The sequence below is a fragment of the Macaca fascicularis genome, chromosome 2 (genome assembly GCF_037993035.2).
Source record: "Macaca fascicularis isolate 582-1 chromosome 2, T2T-MFA8v1.1".
In the NCBI taxonomy this organism is placed as follows: domain Eukaryota; kingdom Metazoa; phylum Chordata; class Mammalia; order Primates; family Cercopithecidae; genus Macaca; species Macaca fascicularis.
Genome location: NC_088376.1, coordinates 115,685,868 through 115,708,864, shown reverse-complemented (window position 1 = coordinate 115,708,864; position 22,997 = coordinate 115,685,868). Strand labels below are relative to the sequence as shown.

General features: G+C 40.7%; 1 protein-coding gene across 50 annotated transcripts in view; it reads left to right on the top strand.

Annotated features, from left to right (window-relative positions):
* The window catches only part of PBRM1 (polybromo 1), a 150,511-nt gene that overhangs the window by 82,400 nt on the left and 45,114 nt on the right, over positions 1–22,997 (top strand). For 31 of the 50 annotated variants that reach the window (XM_065540718.2, XM_045386104.3, XM_045386103.3 and 28 more), the window contains 2 exons: positions 21,155–21,340; positions 22,569–22,726. In XM_065540718.2, the coding sequence (XP_065396790.1) occupies positions 21,155–21,340; positions 22,569–22,726 (344 nt within the window). The remainder of the gene's footprint in view (positions 1–21,154; positions 21,341–22,568; positions 22,727–22,997) is intronic. The other 19 variants (XM_045386106.3, XM_065540698.2, XM_074032428.1 and 16 more) reach the window with 3 other exon arrangements.

The following is a 22,997-nucleotide window of genomic DNA, read 5'->3' as shown; positions in this document are numbered from 1 at the left end:
CATTGCTTTCCTCGTAGATAATTTGGACCAGACAAGTAGATGATATTTTGGTTGAATCACATACCTGGAGAAAAGTTTAATTGTATCAAACTATAAAATGTTACTTTGGGTCACTTGCCAGAATTTAGAAATATTTTGATAACAGGATCTTATGATTACAAATTGGATCATTTCTGATAAAGTTCAAGTTCACATAGATTCCTAGAATATGTGACTTTAAGTTATGTTAATCTTTGGCATCAAATCTCCTGCATAGATTTTTTTTCCCTTAGGCAAGAAAACAAAATAGATTGATTTGAAGCAAATTCTTACAAGTGATGGCATTCTCTTCCCCAAAGAGAAGGGAAGGAAACCTGGTTGGTGAGAATAGTAATTTTGCCAGCATAGAACTAACTGCAAAACCAACAGCTTTGTCACCAAAGGAGATATATGATATACTTATTCAGGAAGATAGTGAATATATATGTGTGGGGTTTAGAGGAGGGGGGAATCTGTGACTTTGCCAGCTAAAAGTGGTTGATGCAGAAATGCATGGAGTAAAGCTGCAACTTTGATGGCCCAAGGTGATGATCCAAGTTAAAGAATATTCTGAAAATTAGACATCTGTAAAAGGACTGAGATAAGCTCTCCACACGTTCCCAGCCAACTGGAAAACCTACACATGCTGTTGGGGAAGATGCAAAAGAACCTGGTGAAAAGCAAAATCCAATGGGGTACTTGAAAATTGACTGCGACTTTGAGTGCATCTCCCAACCTATACACAGATCTGTCAGCACATGGCATATCATGGGCTTGAGGTAGTTAACTACAACCTTCACCTAAGTCATTGGCTGTAGAAAGAGAGGAACAACCTCTAGTGTCAAGTTTCCTAGTAGATCTATAGTGGGAACTCCAGAGGAGAGAAGAGAAAGGGGGAGAAAAAAAGATTTGAAGACATAATGACTGAAAGCCTCTCAAATTGATGAAAAACATTAACCTACAGCTCCAAGAATTTCAAGTAAGATAAACACAAAGAAGCCCCATTTAGATACATCATCATCAAACTGATGAAAATCTTGAAAGCAGCAACTGATTGATCACATACATGTAATTATCTGCACGTTCCATCCAGGGGCCTGGGGATTGTCCAGCCCAACTGACAATTAGTGATACCTGAGCACTTTTCCCAGCATCTGGGGTCAGGGCCACTCAATCTGCCACTACCACCACAACTGGCACCCATCTTCATGTGTTACCTGTGGGTCCAGGTACTAGCCCACCCATCATAGCCATTGCCAGTACTGGTGCAAAACACTTGGGTCCCAAAGAGTTGTCCCAGCACTGCTACTGCTTTCACCCTTGTCACATCCACTGCCCAGGGGCTCAGGAACCCACCCACCTGCTCGATCCACTGCTGCCATTCCTGGCACTCGAGCAAGCCAGCTGAAGTCCCAAGAATTGGCCTGCCTGGACCTGCTAACACCAGTGCCAGTATACACCACTCTGGTGCCCAAAGCCTGGCACACTTGACAGCCCAGTCCCCAGCAATACTTTATCACAGCCTCCACTGTCAACTGCACCCCAAGCCAGGGGCCCCCACCTCCTCCCCACCCCCCACATTAGTTAGGAACTGGGCTCCACAGGAGTCAGTGACTGGCAAGCAAGTGAACATTATCCCCTGAGCTCCACTTCCTGTTAGATCAGTGGTGGCATTAGATTCTCATAGGAGCATGAACCCTGTTGTGGACTGTGTGTGTGAGGGATCTAGGTTGTGCACTGCTTATGAAACTCTAATGCCTGATGATCTGAGATGGAACAGTTTCATCCTGAAACCATCCCACAACCCTCATCCCTTACCCCCACAAACGCCACCCCCGTCTATGGAAAAATTATCTTCCACGAAACTAGTCCCTGGTGCCAAAAAGGTTGGGGGCTGCTGCCCTAAGCTACTGAGGAAGTCATGGATACCACTAATACTGTTTACAGTAGAAGGAATCATACAGAGATTACACTACTGTACGCACCTAGATTCAAAACCAAAGTATCCTGCCCAACCAACACCACAGATCTATCTTCAAGGAAAAGTCCTCTTCTACGAAAATAAATTCAGAACATTGGAAGAAGTGACTATTATACCAGACACACACATAGTATCAATTTAAGGACACAGGAATCAAGAAAAAGCAAGGAAATATGATACCTCCAAAAGAACCCAGTAATTCTCTAGCAATAGATTCCAATCAAAAAGTAATTTATCGGCTGGGCGCAGTGGCTCACACTGTAATCCCTGCACTTTGGGAGACCAGGGCCGGCAGATCACGAGATCAGGAGTGCAAGACCAGCCTGGCCAACATGGTGAAACACTGTCTCTGCTAAAAATACAAAAATTAGCCAGGCATGGTGGCGTGCACCTGTAATCTTAGCTGCTCGGAAGGCTGAGGCAGAAGAATACTTTGAACCCAGGAGGTGGAGGTTGTAGTGAGCCAAGATTGTGCCATTGCACTCCGGCCTGGGACAGAGTGAGACTCCGTCTCAAAAACAAACGAAGTAATTTATCAAATTCCAGGAAAATAATTCAAAGTTTCATACTAAAGAAAGTGAGATACAAGAGAATTCTTAGAAACAATACAAAGAAATCAGAAAAACAATTCAGGATATGAATGAGAACTTTATCAAATAGATACCATGAAAAAGAACTAAAAGATTCTGGAACTGAAGAATTTATTGAATGAAATACAAAAGATATTTGAAAGCTTTAGGAACAGACTATATCAAGCAGAAAAAAGAATTTCAGGAATTGTTGACAGGTCTTTTGAAATAGTAATAACCCACTCAGAGAAAAATAAAGAATGAGCAAAGCTTGGTAACATAAGGGACACCATAAAGTGACCAAGTATTCAAATTTTCAGTATTCCTGAAGGTGAAGAGGAAATTTTAAAAGGTTGAAAAACCTGTTTAGTGAAATAAAGGATGAAAGCTTTCTAAGTGTATCAAGAAATTTAGACATCCAGTTACAGAAGAGTCAAAGATCCCCAAATAGATAAAATTCAAAAAAGTCTTCCCAATGGTACATTACTGTCAAAAGTCAAAGATAAGGAGAAAATCCTAAAAACAGTAACAGTAAAGTATCTAATTATCTATCAAGGAGTTCCCATTAGGTTAACAGTGGCTTTCTCAGCAGAAACCTTACAGGCCAGAGATAATGGGATGGTATATTCAAAGTAATAAAATAAAAACTGCTGGCAAAGGATACTATACCCAGGAAAATTATCTTTTGCAAATGAAGGAGAAATAAAGTCCCAGACAAGCAAAAACTGAGGGAATTCGTTACCACTAGATTGGTCTTACAAGAAATGCTTAAGGGACTCCTACATTTGGAAGTGTAAGACAGTAACTACCATCATTAAAAGACATGAAAATATGAAAACACTGGTAGAGCAAACATACAAAAAAGGAAGAGAAAAAATTCACGTTACCCACTACAGAATACCACCAAACCGCAATGATAAACCGTAAGAGAGAAACAAAGGAACAAATGATATACAGAATAACCAGAAATCAAGTAATAAAAAAACAGAAATAAGCTCTTACATATTAATAATAACATTGAATATAAATGGATTAACTTTCCACTTAAAAGACATAGGCTGGGCCAGGCACAGTGGCTCACACCTGTAATCTGAGCATTCTGGGAGGCCAAGGCAGGTGGATTACTTAAGGTTAGCAGTTCAAGACCAGTCTGGCCAACATATAGTGAAACCTCGTCTCTACCAAAAAATACAAAAATTAGTTGGACGTGGTGGCACGTGCCTGTAGTTCTAGCTACTTGGGAAGCTGAGGCAGGAGAATTGCTTGAACCTGGGAGCTGGAGGTTACAGCAAACCGAGATTGCACCACTGCACTCCAGCCTGGGCGATAGAGCGAGATTCTGTCTCTCAAAAAAAAAAAAATATAGACTGGCTGAATGTATTTTGAAAATATGACCCAACTATATGGTGCCCACAAGAAACTCATCTCACCTGTGAAGACACATAGACTGAAAATAAAGAGTTATAAAAAGATATTTCATGCAAATAGAGACCAAAAGTGAGCAGCAGTAACTTGCTTATATCAGATAAAACAGTCAAAACAGTAAAAAGAGACCCAAAAAAGGTCATTACATAAAGATAAAGGGATCCGTTCAGCAAGGGGATCTAACAGTTCTGAGCATATATACACTCAGCACCAAAGCAGCCAGATATATAAAGCAGATATTATTATATCTAAAGGGCAAGATAGATTGTGGTTGAAGTCCACAACCACAATAGTAGTTGTGGACTTCAACATCCCACTGTCAGCATTAGATCATCTAGACAGAAAATTAACAAAGAAACACTGGATTTAAGTTGCACTTTAGAACAAATGCATCTACCAGACATCTACAGAACATTTTATCTAACAGCTACAGAATGTACATTTTTCTCATCAGCACACAAAACATTCTCCAGGATAGACCACATGTGAGGACACAAAACAAGTCTCAACAAATTTTTAAAAATTGAAATTAGGCTGGGCTCACACCTGTAATCCCAACACTTTGGAAGGCCAAGGCAGGCAGATCACTTGAGCTCAGGAGTTCAAGACCAGCCTGGGCCACATAGCAAGACCTCATCTCTATCAAAATAAATAATTTTTTAAAAAATTGAAATCATATCAATTATCTTCTCAGACCACAATGGAAGAAAACTAGAAATCAATAACAAGAGGAACTTTGGAAACTGTACAAATACATGGATATTAAACATGTTCCTAAAGGACCATTGTATCAAGGAAGAAATTTAGTAAGATAAAAAATTTTATTGAAACAAAAATTGAAACACAACAGAACCTGTAGGATACAGCAAAAGCAGTGCTTTTTACAATAGGGAACTTTACAGCAATAAATGCCTAAATCAAAAAAGTAGAAGCATTTCAAATAATCTAATGATTCACCTCAAGGAGTTACTAAAGCAGCAACAAACCAAACCCAAAGTTAATAAAAAGAAAGAAATAATGAACAACAGAATTCAATGAAATATACCTAAAAAAATACAAAGGATCAACAAAACAAGAAGTTGGTTTTTTGAAAAGAAAACAAAACTAGTAACTCACTTGCTAAACTAACCAGTAAAAAGAGAAGACCCAAATAAAATCAGAAATGAAAAAGGAGATACTAAACTCATACTAGAGAAATACAAAAGACCATTAGAGACTATTATGAACAACTGTACGGTAACAAACCGGAAAACCTAGAGGAAATGGATAAATTCCTGAACACATACAGCCTACCAAGACTGAATCAGGAAAGCGGACTAATAATAAGTCAGGAGATTGAATCACTAATAAAAAGTCTCCCAAGAAAGAAAAGTCCAGGACTGAATGATTTCATTGCCAAACTCATTCTACAAAGGCCAATATTACCCTGATGCCAGAACCAGACCAGGATGCAACAATAACAACGAAAAGAAAACTACAGGCCAGTATCCCTGATGAACATAGATGCAGAAATTCTCACCAAAATTCTTGCAATATGAATCCAACAGCATATTTTTTTAAAATACACCACAATCATGTGGGATTTATCCCAGCAATACAAGGATAGTTTAAAATATCCAAAAAAAAAACATGATGTTTCACATTAACAGAATGAAGGACAGAAACCATATGATTATCTCAATACATGCAGAAAAAGCATTTGATAAAATTCAGCATCCCATTCATGACAGAAACTCAACAAATTAAGCATAGAGGGAACATATCTCAGTAAAGGAACTGAGCACAGTGGCTCACACCTGTAATCCCAGTGCTTTGGGAGGCTGAGGTGGGAGGATCAACTGAGACAAGGAGTTTAAGACCAGCCTGGGCAATATAGTGAGATCTGACTTTACAAAACAAAAAATTAACCCAGCAGTGTGGCATATGCCTGTAATCCCAGATGGCAACTCCAGAAGCTGAGGCAGAAGGAGCCCCACGAGTTTGAGTTTCCAGTAAGACTCTATCTGTAAAAATAAATAAGTTTTAAAACATGATAAAGGCCATATATGACAGATCCACAACTAACATCATGCATGATGAGGAAAAGCTGAAAGCCTTTCTTTTTTTTTTTTTTTTCTTTTTTTTTTTTTTTTTGACAGAGTTTCGCTCTTGTTGCCCCAGGGTGGAGTGCAGTGGTACGATCTCGGCTCGCTGCAGCCTCCTCCACTTCCAGTTTCAAGCAATTCTCGTGCCTCAGCCTCCCAGGTAGCTGGGACTACAGGTACCTGCTGCCATGCCTGGCTGATTTTTGTATTTTTAGTAGAGACGGGGTTTCACCATGTTGGCCAGGCTGATCTTGAACTCCTAACCTCGTGATCTGCCCACCTTGGCCTCGCAAAGTGCAGGGATTACAAGCATTAACCACCATGCCCTGCCTGAAAGCCTTTCTTCTAAGAACTGGAAGAGGTCAAATAACTTCACTTTCACCACTCCTATTCAACATAGTACTGCAAGAGAATCAGTCAAGAGAATGAAATAAATTGGAGAAAGGAAGAAGTCCATTTGTCCCTCTCTGCTGATGATATGATCTTATATCTAGAAAAACCTAAAGACTTGATTTAAAAAAAACTCTTCAGTCTGATAAATAAATTCAGTGACTTGGAGAATACAAAATCAGCATACTAGTAATGAGCTAGCTGAGAAAGAAATCAAGAAGGGCACTTTGGGAGGCTGAGGCAGGCAGATCACTTGACGTCAGGAGTTCAAGAACAAACTGACCAACATGGTGAACCCTCTTGTCTCTATCAAAAATAAAACAATTAGCTGGGCGTGGTGATGCACACCTATAATCCCAGCTACTCACTAGGCTGAGGCAGAAGGATCCTTTGAACCTGAGAGGCGCAGGTTGCAGTGAGCCAAGATCGTGCCATTATACTCCTGCCTGGGCAACAAGAGCAAATGTCATCTCAAAAAAGAAAAAAAAAAAGAAATCAAGAAGGCAATCCTATTTATAGTATCCACCAAAAAAAAAAAAACCCTCCAAATAATAAGGGGGTGAAAGATCTCTATAAGGAAAACTATAAAACACTGATGTAAAAAACTAAAGAGGACACAAACAAATGGAGGAAGCCCCATGCTCATGGATCTGAAGAATTAATATCATTAAAATGAGCATACTACCCAAAGCAGTCTGCAGATTCAATCTCCGATTTCTATCAAAGTACCAATGTCATTTTTCACAGAAATAGAAAAAAATTCAGGCCAGGCACAGTGGCTCACGCCTGTAACTCCATTTTGGGAGGCCGAAGCGGGCGGATCACTTGAGGTCTGGAGTTCAAGACTAGCTTGGCCAACATGGTGAAAACGCTGTCTCTACTAAAAATACAAAAATTAGGCCCAGCACTGTGGCTCATGCCTGTAATCCCAGCACTTTGGGAGGCTGAGGCAGGTGGATTACCTGAGGTCAGGAGTTCGAGACCAGCCTGACCAACATAGAGAGACCCCTGTCTCTACCAAAAATAACAAAATTAGCTGGGCCTGGTGACGCATGCTTGTAAATCCCAGCTACTCAGGAGGCTGAGGCAAGAGAATCACTTGAATCCAGGAGGCAGAGTTTGCGGTGAGCCAAGATTGTGCCATTGCACTCCACCCTGGGCAACAAGAGTAACATTCCATCTCATGCTGGGTGTGGCGGCTCACACCTGTAATTCTAGCACTTTGGAGGCTGAGGCGGGCGCATCACAAAGTCAGGAGATTGAGACCATGCTGGCTAACATGGTGAAATGCTGTCTCCACTAAAAATACAAAAAATTAGCTGGGCGTGGTGGCAGGCACCTGTGGTCCCAGCTACTCGGGAGGCTGAGGCAGGAGAATGGTGTGAACCTGGGAGGCGGGGCTTGCAGTGAACAGAGATCACACCACTGAACTCCAGCCTGGGCGACAGAGCGAGACTCCAGCTCAAAAAAAAAAAAAAAACCTCCATCTCAGAAAAAAAAAAAAAATACACACACACACACACACACACACACACACACACTAGCTGGGCATGGTGGCGAATGCCTGTAATCCTAATTACTGGGGAGACTGAGACAGGAGAATCACTTGAAATCGGGTGGCAGAGGTTTCAGTGAGCTGAGATCACACCACTGCACTCCATGCACTCCAGCCTGGGCAACAGAGCAAAACTCTGTCTCTAAGTAAGTAAGTAAATAAAATTCTAAAATTTTTTTTAAATCCTAAAATTTGAATGGAACCAAAAAAAGGCCTGAATAGTCAAAGCAATCCTGAGCAAAAAGAACAAAGCTGGAGGCATCACACTACCTGACTTCAAAATGTATTACAAGGCTAGAGTAACCAAACAGCACAGTATTGGTATAAAAACAGACATATAGACCAATGAAAGTGAATAGAGAATTCAGAAGGGAATCCACATATTTATAGCCAAGTGATTTTTCAACAAGGGCACCAAGAACATGCGTTGCGGAAGGACACCCTCTTCAATAAATGGTGGTGGAAAAATTGAATATCCAGAGGCAGAAAACGAAACAAGGCCCATATCTCTTACCATATACAAAAATCAACTCAAGATGGAGTAAAGACTTAAACATAAGACCCAAAACTATAAAACTACTAGAAGAAAACAGAGAAGACACTTCAGGACATTGGTCTAGGCAAAGATCTTATGGCAAAGGCCTCAAAAGCACAGACAACAAAAATTGACAAATGGGATTATATTAAACTAAAAGGCTTCTGCACAGCAAAGGAAACAAGACGGTGAAGAGACAGCCTGCCCAATGGGAGAAAATATTTGCAAACTGTTCATCTGATGAGGGACTAATATCCAGACTATACCAGGAATTCAAACATCTCAACAATAAAAAACAATAATTGTAATAATAATCCCATTAAAAAGTGGGCAAAGAACATGAACAGTTGTTTCTCAAATGAAAGCATATAAATGGTTAATATGCGTATGATAAAATGTTCGATATGACTAATCATCAGTGCAAATCAAAACTACAATGTGATGTCACCTTGTTACCCCAGTTATTAAGAAGACAATAAGTAATAGATGTTGGCTAGGATGCAGAGCAAAGGGAACTGTTATACATTGTTGTTAGGAATATAAATTACTACAGTTACTATGTGAAAACAGTATGGAGATTTTTCAAAATACTAAAAATAGAACTACGTGATCTAGCAAGCCTACCACTAGGTGTTTATCCAAAGGAAAAGAAATTAGTATATCAAAGGGATACCTGCATTCACGTTTATAGAAGCACTATTCACAGTAACAAAGATACGAATTCAACATAAGTGCCCATCAATGGATGAAAGCATAAAGAAAATGTGCGTGTGTGTATATACAATGGAATATTATTTGTCCATAGCAAAAATAAAATAGTGTTATTTGTAACGACATGGATGGAACTGCAGATCATTACCTTAATCGAAATATGCCAGACACAGAAAGACAGATTTTGCATGTTCTCAATTACATGTGGGAACTAAAAAAGTTGATCTCATGGAGTTAGAGAGTAGAATGATTGATACCAAAGACTGAGAAAGATGGGTGCGATAGAGATGAAAAGAGCAACAAACATGGAGTTAGAAGGTACAAGTTCTAATATTTGACAGCAGAATAGGGTGACTGTAGTTAGCAACAGTGTATTGAATGTTTCAAAGTAGCTAGAAGAGAGAACTTAAAATGTTCCCAACACATAGAAAGGATGGTTACCCCAAATACCCTGACTTGATCATTACATGTTCTATACGTGCAACAAAATGTCACGTCTCCTATAAATATTTATATTATATATCAATGAAAAAACAAAAATTGTGATTGTAATTAATATCACTGAAATGCACACTTTACGTTGGTTCAAATGGCAGATTTCGTTATAGATTTTTTATCACAATTTAAAAATGTATTTAAAAATAATACATCCATGAAATATTAATGTTTTTATAAAAATATTTTCATCATATACAAGTGAAATTGACAGTAAAAACATTTTTTTTTTTTTTTTGAGATGGAGTCTCACTGTGTCGCCCAGGCTGGAGTGCAATGGCGTAATCTCGGTTCACTGCAAGCTCTGCCTCCCGGGTTCACACCATTCTCCTGCCTCAGCCTCCCAAGTAGCTGGGACTACAGGCACCTGCCACCACACTTGGCTAATTTTTGTATTTTTAGTAGAGATGGGGTTTCACTGTGTTAGCCAGGATGGTCTCAATCTCCTGACCTCGTGATCCGCCCGCCTCGGCTGCCCAAAGTGCTGGGATTACAGGCATGAGCCACCATGCCTGGCTGACAGTAAAATTTTTTTAAAAATTTGATTTGCATTTCCCTGACGTTTATAGTTATGTTGAGCATTTTATCATATGCCTATTGACCATCTATATGTTTATAGTTAGATAGGAAAAATAAGTTACTAGTGTTCAATAGCACTACAGACTGACTATAGTTAACAACAATTTATTTTATGTTTTCAAATAGCTAAAAGAGTGGATTTTGAGTCTTTTCAACATAAAGGAATGATAAATGCTTGAGATTATGAATATGCTAATTACCCTGATTTGATTGTTATACATTGTGTCCATGTTATTGAAATATCACACTGTACTCCATAAATATGTACATTTTGTGTGTGTGTGTGATGGGGTCTCATTCTGTCACCCAGGCTAGAGTACAGTAGCACGAACATGGCTCACTACACCCTCAACCTCCTGAGCTCAAACGAGTCTCTTGCCTCAGTCTCCTGAGTAGTTGAGACTAGAGGCATGTGCCACACCTGCCTTTTTTTTTTTTTTTGAGATGTAGTCTGGCTCTGTTGCCCAGGCTGGAGTGCAGTGGTGTGATCTCAGCTCACTGCAGCCTCTGCCTCCCCAGTTCCAGCAATTCTCCTGCCTCAGCCTCCTGAGTAGCTGGGATTATAGGCATACACCACCACACCCAGCTGATTTTTGTATTTTTAGCAGAGACGGGACTTTGCCATGTTGGCCAGGCTGGTCTCTAACTCCTGACCTCAGGTGATCTGCCTGCTTCCGCCTCCCTAAGTGCTTAGATTACAGGCATGAGCCACTGCACCTGGCCTAATTTTTTAAATTACTTGTAGAGACTAGATCTTGCTGTGTTGCCCAGGCTGGTTTCAAACTCCTGGGCTCAAGGGATCCTCCCTCCTCAGATTCCCAAAGTGCTGGGATTGCAGACATGAGCCACATGATTATTATATGTCAATGAAAAATAACAAAAGCCCAATAAGTGGTATATGCATACAATGGAATATTATCCCACCGTAAAAAGGAATGCCATCCTTTTTCATGCTATGTAAATGAACATTGAAAACCTTATGATAAGTGAAGTAGGCCAAACTGAAAAGGACAAATATTGTTTGATTACACTTTTTTGAAGTATATAGAATTGGCAAATTCATAGGGACAGAAAGTGGAATAGAGGTTGCTAGGGGCCAGGTTGCGGAGTGGAGAAATGGGTAATTATTGTTTAATGATTAAAGTTTCTGTTTGGTGTAATGAAAAAGTTTTGAAAATAGTTTGTGGTTATGGTTGCACAACACTAAATTATTGCCAGTGAATGGTACATTTTAAAGTGGTCAGAATAACTGTTTTGTATATGTTTTACTACAATTATTAATATCTAATAATGTAATATTCCAAAAACCATTGAACTTTAAATAGGTGAATTATGTGGTGTGTTAATTATATATGAGTTGTTTTCCATTCAGAGAAATATTAGAATACAAAGTTGAAGAAGTCTCCCAGAAGTAGAACAACATTGCTCTATCTCCTAATTCTTGGTATTATATATATAATTTTTAAAAGTTCTGCCAATTTTGGTGAAAACTGTTATCTAGCAACTGATTAATCAAGTGGATCCCTGTGTCATACACAGCAGATCTATAAGGTTCTTTAATTTTTTTTTTTTTTTTAAGACGGAGTTTCGCTCTTTTTTGCCCAGGCTGGAATGCAGTGGCGCGATCTCAGCCCACCGCAACCTCCGCCTCCCGGGTTCAAGCGATTCTCGTGCCTCAGCCTCCCGAGTGGCTGGGATTACAGGCATGTGCCACAATGCCTGGCTAATTTTGTATTTTTAGTAGAGACGGGGTTTCTCCATGTTGGTCAGGCTGGTCTTGAACTGCCGACCTCAGGTGATCCACCCGCCTCGGCCTCCCAAAGTGCTGGGATTACAGGCGTCAGCCACCGCGCCCGGCCAGATCTGTAAGGTTCTTGAGAATTTTATACCAGCAGTATAAAGGAAGAAAAAGATAACTGACTGGGCGCAGTGGCTCATGCCTGTAATCCCAGCACTTTGGAAGGCTAAAACGGGTGGATCACCTGAGGTCAGGAGTTCAAGACCAGTCTAACCAACATTTATTTTAGTTGAAACCCTGTCTCGACTAAAAATACAAAAACTAGCCGAGTGTGGTGGTACACGCCTATAGTCCCACCTACTCGGGAGGCTGAGGCAAGAGAATTGCTTAAACCTGGGAGGCAGAGGTTGCAGTGAGCCGAGATTGCACCACTGCACTCCAGCCTGGGCGACACAGTGAGACTCTCCCTAGTAGCTGGAACTACAGGCGAGTACCACCACACAAGGCTAAGGTAGAAGGATCGCTGCATCACTTGAACCCCGGAGTTCAGGGTTGTAGTGAGCTATGATGGTGCCACTACTCTGAAACCTGGGTGAACCCTGTCTGTAAAAAACAAAAAAAAGTCCTAATATCTCTGTCCCTTTCAGTAAACTGATAGTGTTACTGCTGGTATAAAATTCTCAAGAACCTTATAGATCTGCTGTGTATGACACAGGGATCCATTTGATTAATCAGTTGCTAGATAACAGTTTTCACCAAAATTGGCAGAACTTTTAAAAATTATATATATAATACCAAGAATTAGGAGATAGAGCAAGATGGCCCAATAGAAGCCTCCACCAATTGTCCTCCCCAGGAACACCAAATTTAACAATTATCTACACACAAAAAAGCACCTTCATGAGAACCAAAAATCAGGTAAACAATCACAGTACCTAGTTTTAACTTTGTATCACTGAAAGAGGGTAGAAAACACAGTCTTGAATTGCTGGCACCACCCTTCTCCCATACCCCAGCATCAGCTGTATGGCACAGAGAATCCTTTTGCTTGCGGGAGTTAGAGCACAGTGATTGTGGGGTTTGCACTGGAACTCAGCCGATGCGTACAGAGGAAACATTCAGGCCAGTCCTCATCAGAGGGGAATTGTCCAGCCCAGTGGACTGGACAATTGTCAGAACTTGAGTTCCAGCAAGCCTTGCCACTGTGTGCTAAAGGGCTCTGGGGTCCTAAATAAACTTGAAGGGACGTGTAGGCCACAAGGACTACAACTAGTAGGCAAGTCCTAGTGCTGTGATGGGCTCAGAGCCAGTGGACTTAGGGGGCACATGACATGTGAGACACCAGCAGGGTAGCCAGGTGTCATATGTCAATGAAAAATAACAAAAGCCCAAAAAATGATATATTCATACAATGGAATATTATCCCACCATAAAAAGGAATGCCATCGTTTTTCATGCTATGTAAATGAATGTCTGCCTCTGCCTCCCAGGTTCCAGCAATTCTCCTGCCTCAGCCTCCTGAATAGCTGGGATTACAGGCATGTGCCAGCTGTAATCCCACCCCTCCCCAACCCTGGGCAACTCCAAAAAAGACTTCTTCCTTCCCCTTGAGGAGAGGAGAGGGAAGAGTAAAGAGGTCTTTGTCTTGCAGCCTAGATACCAGCTCAGCCACAGTAGGATAAGGCACTGGGCAGAGTCCTGAGGCACCCATTCCAGGCACTAGCTCCTACGCAGCATTTCTAGACATGCCCCTGGGCCAGAAGGGAACACACTGCCTTGAAGAGAGGGACCCAGTCTTGGTAGAATTCATCACCTGCTAACTAAAGAGCCCTTGGACCCTGAATAATCAGCAACACTAGCCACGTAGTAGGCCTATAGGATACATTTCTTTTCTTTTTTTTTGAGATGGAGTCTCGCTTTGTCGCCAGGCTGGAGTGCAGTGGCACAATCTCAGCTCACTGCAACCTCTGCCTCCCGGGTTCAAGCGATTCTCCTGCCTCAGCCCCCCGAGTAGCTGGGACTACAGGCGTGTACCACCAAGCCCAGGTAATTTTTATATTTTTAGTAGAAATGGAGTTTCAGCATGTTGGCCAGAATGGTCTCGATCTCTTGACCTCATGATCCGCCCGCCTCGGCCTCCCAAAGTGCTGGGATTACAGACGTCAGCCACCGCGCCCAGCCACAGTCCTACAATTTATATGGAACCTTAAAAGACTCAGAATAGCTAAAGTTATTTTGAGCCAAAAGAAAACTGGAGGAATCACATTACCTGACTTCAGTTTATATTACAGAGCTATATAGTATCTGAAACAGCATGGTGCTGGCATAAAAACAGACATATAGACCAATGGAAAAGAGTAGAGAACCCAGAAACAAATCCATACATCTACAGTGAACTCATTTTTGACAACAGTGCCAAGAACATACATTGGGGAAAGGACAGTCTCTTCAATAAACGGTGCTGGGAAAACTAGATATCAGTATACAGAATAATGAAATTAGCCCCCTGTCTCTTGCCATATACAAAAATCAAAATGGATTAAAGACTTAAATCTAATACCCGAAACTATGAAACTACTAGAATAAAACTGGACTAGGCAAAGATTTCTTGAGTAATACCCAACAGTCTCAGGCAACCAAAACAAAAGTAGATAAATAGGATTACATCAAGTTAAAAAGCCTCTGCACAGCAAAGGAGACAAAGTGAAGGGACAACTCACAGAATGGGAAAAAACGATCTGCAAACTACCCATCTCACAATGGATTAGTAACCAGAATGTATGAGGAACTCAAGCAACTCCTTAAGAGAAAATCTAATAATCCAGTTAAAAAGTGGGCAAAAGACCTGAATATACATTTGCCAAAAGGAGACATACAAATGGCAAACAGGTATATGAAAAGGTGCTGAATATCACTGATCATCAGAAAAAACAATGAGATATCATCTCACCCCAGTTAAAATGGCTTTTATCCAAAAGCCAGGGCCTGATACCAGTTCCCCAGAGTTGGAGCACACAGTCCAGGAGTCCTGAGCTGAGCCTTGGCCCCCTAAAATCCTCTAGAAACTAAGCCCATCAACTGAACCCATCTTATACCACAATCAAACACCCATGGTCATCAAATAGGATAAAAGAATGAAAAAAAAAAAATAGCCAAAGGATAGCAACTTTAAAGATTGAAGGAACATTAGCCCACAAAGATGAGAAAGAACCAGCACAAGAACTCTAACTACTCAAAAGCCAGAGTGCCTTCTTTCCTCCAACATCGCAATTCAGGAAACCCAGAGAATCCCCACAAAATACTTCACAAGATCTTCTCCAAGACGCATAATCATCAGATTCTCCAAGGTCAAAACGAAAGAAAAAATGACAGGTCACCTTCAAAAGGAAGCCCAGAAGACTAACTGTGGACCTGTCAGCACAAACCCTGCAAGCCAAGAAGAGACTGGGGGCCTGTTTTCAACATCTTAAGGAAAAGAAATTCCAACCAGTAATTTCTATCCGGCCAAACCAAACTTCATAAGCCTAGGAGAAATAGAGTCCTTTTTCCTCAAGCAGATGCTGAGGGAATTTTTTACCACCAGACCTGCCTTGCAGTAGCTCCCAAAAGAAGCACTAAATATGAAAAGGAAAGACACTTACCAGACACTACAAAAACACACTTAAGTATATCGACCAATGACACTGTAAAGCAACCACACAAACAAGATTGCTTCCAGCTAACAACATAGTGACAAGATCAGATCCACACATATCAATACGGACCTTGAATGTAAATGGGCTAAATGCCCCAATTGAAAGAAACAGAGTGGCAAGCTGGATAAACAAGCAAGATATAATGGGATGCTGTCTTCAGGAGCCCATCTCTCATCCCATGAGACCCATAATGACACCTACAAGCTCAAAATAAAGGGATGGAGAAAAATCTACCAAGCAAATGGAAAACAGAAAAAAGCAAAGGTTGTAATGTAATTTCAGACAAAACAGACTTTAAACTAACAAAGACCAAAAAAGACAAAGGAGGGCATTGCATAATGGTAAAGGGTTCAGTTCAACAAGAAGACTTATCCTAAATAATATATGCACACAAAACAAGAGCACCCAGACTCGTAAAGCAAGTTCTTAGAGACCTTCAGAGAGACTTACACTCCCACATAATAAAAAAAGAAAAAGGCCTGGGTATAGTGGCTCATGCCTGTAATCCCAGCACTGTGGGAGGCAAGGCAGGAGGATTGCTTGAGCCTAGGCCTTCAAGACCAGCCTGGATAACACAGCAGGACTTCACCTCATCTCTTAAAACTCCCACGTAATACTGGGAGACTTTAACACCCAACTGACAGTATTAGACTATCAGAGCAGAAAATTAACAATGATATTCCGGACCTGAACACAACACTGGGCCAAATGTACCTGATAGACATCTAGGGAACTCTCCACCCAAAGATGAACAGAATATGCATTCTTCTCATTACCAGATGGCACATACTCTAATATCAACCACATAATTGGACATAAAACAATCCTCAGAAAATGCAAAAGAAGGAAAATTATACCAATCACTATCTTGGACCACGGCACAATAAAAATAGAAATCAAGATTAAGAAAATCACTCAAAACCATACAATTATATGGAAATTAACCAACCTACTCCTGGATGACTTGTGGGTAAATAATGAAATTAAGGTAGATATCAAGAAGTTCTTTGAAACGAACAAAAACAAAGACACAACATACCAAAATCTCTGGGACACAGCTAAGACAGTGTTAAGAGGGAAATTTATCACACTAAACACCCACATCAAAAAGGTAGGTCAGTGACCGGGCACGGTGGCTCATACCTGTAACCCAAGCACTTTGGGAGGCCAAGGAGAGTGGACTGCCTGAGGCTAGGAGTTTGAGACCACCCTAGCCAACATGGCAAAACCTCTTCTCTACTAAAAATGCAGAATTTAGCCAGATATGGCAGTGTGTGCCTGTAGTCCCAGCTATTCGGAAGGCTGAGGCACAAGAATCACCTGAACCCAGGAGGTGGAGGTGGCAGTGAGCCGAGATTGTGCCAGCGCACTGCAGCCTGGGTGACAGAGCTAGACTCTTGTTTTCTTTTTTTTTTTTCTAAAAAAGCTAGAAAGATCTCACATTAACAACCCAACTTTGTAACAGAAAGAACTAGAAAAACGAGCAAACCAATCCCAAAGCTAGCAGAAAAAAAGAAATAATCAGAGCTGAACTGAAGGAGACTGAGACAGGAAAACCATGCAAAAGATTAACAAATCTAGGAGTTGGTTTTTTGAAAAAGTTAGTAAGATGGTCCGCTAGCTAGACTAATGAAAAAGAGAGAAAATCCAAGTAAACACAATTAGAAACAACAAGGCGGATGTTGCCACTGACCCCTCAGAAATACAGATAACCAGGAGATACTACTATGAACACCTCTGTGCACACAAACTAGAAAATCTAGAAGAAACAGATAAATTCCTGAACGCATACACCCTCCCGAGGCTGAAACCAGGAGGAAATTGAATCCCTGAATAGACCAATAACAAGCTCCGAGATTGAATTAGTAATGTATTGCCTAGCAACCAAAAAAGGCCCAGGACCAGGTGAATTCACAGCCAGATTCTACCAGATGTACAAAGAAGAGCTGGTACCATTTCTACTGAAACTGTTCCAAACAACTGAGGAGGAGGGACTCCTCCCCAGCTCGTTCTTTGAGGCCAGCATCTTGATACCAAAACCTGGCAGAGACAACAGAAAAACTTTAGGCAATATCCTTGATGTTCATTAATGCAGAAATCCTTAAGAAAATAACTAGCAAACCAAATCCAGCAGCACATCAAGTAGCTAATCCACCATGGTTAAGTAGGCTTTATCCCTGGGATGCAAGGTTGGTTCAGCATATGCAAATCAATAAATGTGAATTCATCACATTAAAAGAACTAAAGATGGCCGGGTATGGTGGCCCATGCCTATAATCCCAGCACTTTGGTAGGCCGAGATGGGTGGATCACCTGAGGTCAGGAGTTCAAGACCAACCTGACCAACATGAAACCCTGTCTCTACAAAAAAATACAAAAATTAGCCAGGTGTGGTGGTGCGCACTTGTAGTCCTAGCTATTTGAGAGGCCGAGGCAGGAGAATCACTTGAACCCAGGAGGCAGAGACTGCAGTGAGCCAAGATCATACCACTGCACTCCAGCCTGGGTGGCAGAGCGAGACTCCATCTCAGAAAAAAAAAAAAAACCCTGGTGTGGTGGCTCACGCCTGTAATCCCAGTACCTTGGGAGGCTGAGGCGGGTGGATCATAAGGTCAGGAGTTCAAGACCAGCCTGGCCAAGATGGTGAAACCCCATCTCTACTCAAAATACAAAAATTAGCCCGTCACGGTAGTGGGCACTTGTAATCCCAGCTACTTGGGAGGCTGAGGCAGGAGAATTTCTTGAACCTGGGAGGCAGAGGTTGCAGTGAGCCAAGATGGTGCCACTGCATTCTGGCCCGGGCATCAGAGCAAGATTGTATCAAAAAAAAAAAAAATAGGCCGGGCGTAGTGGCTCACGCCTGTAATCCCAACACCTTGGAAGCCCAAGGTGGGTGGATCACGAGGTCAGGAGTTCAAGACCAGCCTGGCCAAGATGGTGAAACCCCATCTCTACTCAAAATACAAAAATTAACCAAGCATGGTGGTGGGCACCTTGTAATCCCAGCTACTCAGGAGACTGAAGCAGGAGAATTGCTTGAACTTGGGAGGCGGGGATTGCAGTGAGCCGAGATCGTGCCACTACACTCCTGCCTGGGAGACAAGAGCGAGACTCCAGCTCAAAAAAAAAAAAAAAAGAACTAAAGACGACAACTACATTATTTCAATAGATGTAGAAAAGGCTTTTGGCATGTTAAAAACTCTAGATAAACTAGGTATTAAAGGAACATACCTCTAAATAATAAGAGCCATCTATTACAAAGCCACCCAACATACTGAAATGACCAAAAGCTGGAAACATTCCCTTTGAAAACCGATACAAGAGAAGAATGCTGTCTCCCACCACTCCTATTCAACATAGTATTAGAAGTCCTGGCCAGGGCAGTCAGGTAAGAGAGAGAAATAAAGGGCATTCAAGTAGGAAGAGGGGAAGTCAAACTACATCTGTTTGCAGATGCCATAATTCTATATCTAATAAACCCATAGTCTCAGCCCAAAAGCTCCTTCAGCTGATAAACTTCAGCAAAGTATCAGGATACACAATCAGTGTACAAAAATCACTATCATTCTTATACCAATAGCAGCCAAGCCACGAGCCAGATCAGGAACACATTCTCATTCACAACTGCCACAAAAAGAATAAAATACCTAGAGATACAGCTAACCAGGGAGGTAAAAGATCCCTACAATGAGAATTACTCACTGCCCAAAGAAATCAGAGATGACAGAAGCAAATGAAAAAACATTCCATGCTCATGGATAGGAAGAATCAGTGTTATTAAAATGGCCATACTGCCCAAAGCAATTTACAGATTCAATGCTAATCCTATCAAATCACCGATGACATTCTTCACAGAACTAGAAAAACTATTTTAAAATTTAGATAGGCACAGTGACTCACACCTGTAATCCCAGCACTTTAGGAGGCCAAGGCAGCCGGATCACTTGAGGTCAGGAGTTCAAGACTGGGTGACAGAGTAAGACTCCATCTAAAAAAAGAAAAAAAAAAAATGTTTCCAGAAGAATAAAATAAATAACATTTAAAATGCTGATTATTAGCTCTTCCGTTTATGGAAAATTAACCTAAGGAAGTAATCAAAAATTTGGGCAAAGCCTTATCCTCAATAAAAACCTTATGATATTTGCAAATGATAGCTTGTACTGGAACTTTTTTTTTTTTCTTTTTTTGAGACAGAGTCTTGCTCTGTCACCCAGTCTGGAGTGCAGTGGTGCGGTCTTGGTTCACTACAACATTCACCTCCCAGGTTTAAGCGATTCTTCTGTCTCAACCTCCCAAGTAGCTGGGACTACAGGCACCCGCCACCATGCTGGCTAATTTTTTTATATTTTTAGTAGAGACGAGGTTTCACCATGTTGGCCAGGCTGGCCTTGAACTCTTGACCTCAAGTGATCTGCCTGCCTCGGCCTCCCAAAGTGCTTTGATTACTGGCATGAGCTACTGCTCCCGGCCTGTACTGGAACTAATAAGTTTTACTTAACAAAAATAAAAGTCGGCTGGGCACAGTGGCTCACACCTGTAATCGCACAGTTTTGGGAGGCTGAGGCGGGCAGATCTGAGGTTGGGAGATCGAGACCAGCCTGACCAACATGGAGAAACCCATCTCTACTAAAAATACAAAATTAGCCGGGCATGGTGGTGCATGCCTGTAATCCCAGCTACTCGGGAGGCTGAGGCAGGAGACTCGCTTGAACCTGGAAGGCGGAGGTTGCGGTGAGCTGAGATTGTGCCACTGCACTCCAGCCTGGGCAACAAGAGCGAAACTCCATCTCAAAAAAAATAAATAAAAATAAAAGTCATTTTGAAAAAAGCATTTCCTGTCAGGGCAAGTGTTCATGATATATTAAATATATATACATATATATATAGTTTTTTGTAGAATATACATATTCTATATTTCTTCAATTCTATGACTGCATTAAATGTGTCATATTTGTGTAATAACTTGTTAGTGAAATGAAACACATTGAGAAGCCTTAAGGTGGAAGTGAAGTATATCAGAGATTATCTCTAGAAATACCTGATTTGAAACGACGTATGTACTTCTTTGTGCCTTTCAATATTATCCGAAATGACCATGTGATCATTTATTAGTAAGATGATGTTTTTATTCTATACATCCTTTGTGTAGTTACATATTCATTTAAATTAATGATGGTTGTAATTCAAAAATACAGTTTTGAGTAGAGGCTATTAGGAATGTGAAGATCATACTGTTGCTGATTCCTGCCTTCGCACATTGCAAATGGAATTAAATGTATTGAATGTATTATTAGTATGTGTTGTTTGAATCCTACATCTGACTCCAGCATCCCTTTGGTGAGTACTTTTTTCCTTTATTTATTTATTTTTTTACCTAAGAAGCTGAAAAGAGTGAAGATTCCTCTGGTGCTGCAGGCCTTTCAGGCTTACATCGCACATACAGCCAGGATTGTAGCTTTAAAAACAGCATGTACCATGTTGGAGATTATGTCTATGTGGAACCTGCAGAGGCCAACCTACAACCACATATAGTCTGTATTGAAAGACTGTGGGAGGATTCAGCTGGTAAGTTTGTTTTAAATCAAAGAACAGTTTAGTGAGATATGACTATTTGACTTCTCCTTGCTCTTCAGGGAAGAAAATTTTAACTCAAATATCTTATGCCTTTCCATAATAATTGTTCAATATATCAATAAATGTAAGTAAGCACCCATCATATGAAAAACGTAGGACCTATTGGGCAGTGTCATAGTTGAGTCAAAAGAAATACAGCTTCTTAAAGTCTGGTTGAAATTCATTCGTTCAGTTGATACTTATTAAAAACATACTTTGAGCCAACCTTTCTGTGGAGTGACAGAGATTCAAAAGAACAAAAAGTTCATGTTTTTCCCTTGCAAAACTACTCCAGTAAGGAAGATTATGATCAAAAAAGAAATTATTATAGAATGACATGCCTTGGCTTGGCATTTGTTTTCAAAAAGGCTTTCTAGAACAGTTGCCTTTAAATTGAGACATAGAGTATGCATAGAAGTTAATGAAACCAAAAGTTGGTGGAAATGTGATCCAGGCAGTCCAGTTCTTTGAGCTGTTTATCACATGAAATACTTTTGTATTCCTTCACCAGAGAGGTAAATATGTCCTTCAGTAGTATATGTCTACCCTTACTAAAGTGCACAACTCTAGGTATGTACTAACCAGAGCACAGTGGAGCAGGTCTCATCACCTGTCCTCCTCATTATATATTTTATTTGGCTTTTAATATGAAGAAGAGCCTGGGTAACATGGCAAGACCGCTTCTCTAGAAAAAATAAGAAAATTAGCAGGGCATGGTCGCACTTGCTGTGGTCCAGGCAACTTGAGAGGCTGAGGCAGGATGATCACTTGAGCCCAAGAGGTTGAGGGTGGATATATATATGAGGGGGAAATAGTAGCATGCATTTTTTAGGCCTCATTACACTTTATTATTTTAGAGTATTATTTCTCCTATGGATAATTATATTAAACTGTAGCTGTAAAAATAAGCACAGTGCTAGGTTCAGATCATGGCAGAATGGATTGATGGTATATTTCCTAATTTTGCAAAGAATGTGTGATTTCTGAGCTGGACACAGTGACTTATACTTGTAGTCCCAGCTACTTAGGAGGCTGAGGTTGGAGGACCACTTTGGCCCAGGAATTCAAGTACAGCCTGGGCAACATTGTGAGACCCAGTCTCTTAAAAAAAAAAAAAAAAGTGATTTCTGTTAACAATGATTTTCTTTCTCTTCCCCCTCCCCCACCCCCCATTTTTGAGGTGAAAAATGGTTGTATGGCTGTTGGTTTTACCGACCAAATGAAACATTCCACCTGGCTACACGAAAATTTCTAGAAAAAGAAGTTTTTAAGAGTGACTATTACAACAAAGTTCCAGTTAGTAAAATTCTAGGCAAGTGTGTGGTCATGTTTGTCAAGGTAAGAAACTCATTAAACCCCAAAGTATCACTCATTCCCTAGGAATAAAATTTTAAAACACAGAAAATATTGATATTTACAAAATTAGGAACTCTGTTTTAAACTATTTTTTCAGCTGTGTCTGTATAGCTATATGTAAAGATTTGGGAAGGAATTAACCTGAACTTGGTTGTGAAAGACAAGTTGCTGCTTACACTATTTGGCTGTAATGCAATTAGGTTAAGTTTTTAATATTGACAGGCTAATTTTTAAGTATGGTGTTTTTTGAAGG